The sequence below is a fragment of the Gadus macrocephalus genome, chromosome 22 (genome assembly GCF_031168955.1).
Source record: "Gadus macrocephalus chromosome 22, ASM3116895v1".
Classification (NCBI taxonomy): Eukaryota; Metazoa; Chordata; class Actinopteri; order Gadiformes; family Gadidae; genus Gadus; species Gadus macrocephalus.
The window spans coordinates 695,388-697,280 of record NC_082403.1 but is presented as its reverse complement, the minus strand read 5'-3'; the positions used below and the strand labels follow the sequence as shown (position 1 = coordinate 697,280).

The window sequence follows — 1,893 nt, the reverse complement described above, 5'->3', positions numbered from 1 at the left end:
GGGATGAGGGGTGGAGGAGAGAGGAGAGAGGAGGGGGTAGGGGAGGGGATGGAGGAGACAACATTTACATTGAGGGCATTTAGCGGACGCTTTTACGCAAAGCGACTTACAGTAAGTACATTAGTCAGGAGAAAGAGAAACAACAAAATATCTCTGTGGGTACAGTAGGGTGTTCATAGAACAAGTGCCAAGCACTAACCATCACTAGGTTCATCCATTCCCCGTATACACCACATAGCTAGGGTAAGATGCTACACAATGCTAAGTACTGTTTTAATTGCGTACGGATGTACGACATACAATAAGTGAATAAGATCATCAATTCAGACAAGAGGGAGTGGAGGGAGTGAATCCAGAGACATGAGAGTACAGTGCCTCGCCGAAGGGAGGCCACCGTCAGGCTGCGGACTCACAGGGTGGTGTCACCGGAGGCAGTGATGATCTCGGTGTCGCTAAGGAAACGAGCGCAGGACAGGTAGCCTGGAGAGAGAGAGAGAGAGAGAGAGAGAGAGAGAGAGAGAGAGAGAGAGAGAGAGAGACAGAGAGAGACAGAGAGAGAGAGAGAGAGGAGTGTTTGTGAATCTCTCTGATACGGCATTTGGCGGGTGTGTTCCTGTGTGTCTGTGTGTATTTCTGTGTGGTGTCTGTGTGTGTACTGTGTGTCTGTGTGTGTCTGTGTGTATTCCTGTGTGTCTGTGTGTGTACCTGTGTGTCTGTGTGTATTCCTGTGTGTCTGTGTGTGTACCTGTGTGTCTGTGTGTGTTCCTGTGTGTCTGTGTGTGTACCTGTGTGTCTGTGTGTGTACTGTGTGTCTGTGTGTGTACTGTGTGTCTGTGTGTGTCCTGTGTGTTGTGTGTGTACCTGTGTGTCTGTGTGTGTTCCTGTGTGTCTGTGTGTGTACCTGTGTGTCTGTGTGTACCTGTGTGTCTGTGTGTGTTCCTGTGTGTCTGTGTGTACCTGTGTGTCTGTGTGTGTACCTGTGTGTCTGTGTGTGTACCTGTGTGTCTGTTTGTGTCTGTGTGTGTACCTGTGTGTCTGTGTGTGTACCTGTGTGTCTGTTTGTGTCTGTGTGTGTACCTGTGTGTCTGTGTGTACCTGTTGTGTCTGTGTGTGTCTGTGTGTGTACCTGTGTGTCTGTGTGTGTACCTGTGTGTCTGTGTGTGTACCTGTGTGTCTGTGTGTGTACCTGTGTGTCTGTGTGTGTCTGTGTGTGTCTGTGTGTGTACCTGTGTGTCTGTGTGTGTTCCTGTGTGTCTGTGTGTGTACCTGTGTGTCTGTGTGTGTACCTGTGTGTCTGTGTGTGTACCTGTGTGTCTGTGTGTGTTCCTGTGTGTCTGTATGTGTTCCTGTGTGTCTGTGTGTGTACCTGTGTGTCTGTGTGTGTACCTGTGTGTCTGTGTGTGTACCTGTGTGTCTGTGTGTGTACCTGTGTGTCTGTGGTGTGTACCTGTGTGTCTGTGTGTGTTCCTGTGTGTCTGTGTGTGTACCTGTGTGTCTGTGTGTGTTCCTGTGTGTCTGTGTGTGTTCCTGTGTGTCTGTGTGTGTTCCTGTGTGTCTGTGTGTGTACCTGTGTGTCTGTGTGTGTACTGTGTGTCTGTGTGTGTACCTGTGTGTGTCTGTGTGTGTCTGTGTGTGTACCTGTGTGTCTGTGTGTGTTCCTGTGTGTCTGTGTGTGTACCTGTGTGTCTGCGTGTGTTCCTGTGTGTCTGTGTGTGTCCTGTGTGTCTGTGTGTGTTCCTGTGTGTCTGTGTGTGTACCTGTGTGTCTGTGTGTGTACCTGTGTGTCTGTGTGTGTACCTGTGTGTGTCTGTGTGTGTACCTGTGTGTCTGTGTGTGTCTGTGTGTGTACCAGTGTGTCTGTGTGTGTACCTGTGTGTGTTCCTGTGTGTCTGT

The 1,893-nt window shown here is 49.6% G+C and overlaps 1 protein-coding gene across 1 annotated transcript in view; it reads right to left on the bottom strand.

The window, feature by feature from the left end:
- Positions 1-64: 64 nt before the first annotated feature.
- The window catches only part of LOC132451622 (guanine nucleotide-binding protein G(I)/G(S)/G(T) subunit beta-3-like), a 7,850-nt gene continuing 6,021 nt past the window's right edge, over positions 65-1,893 (bottom strand). Inside the window, 1 exon segment of the mRNA XM_060044215.1 lies at positions 65-480. Coding sequence (XP_059900198.1) covers positions 410-480 — 71 coding nt within the window. The 3' untranslated portion in view covers positions 65-409.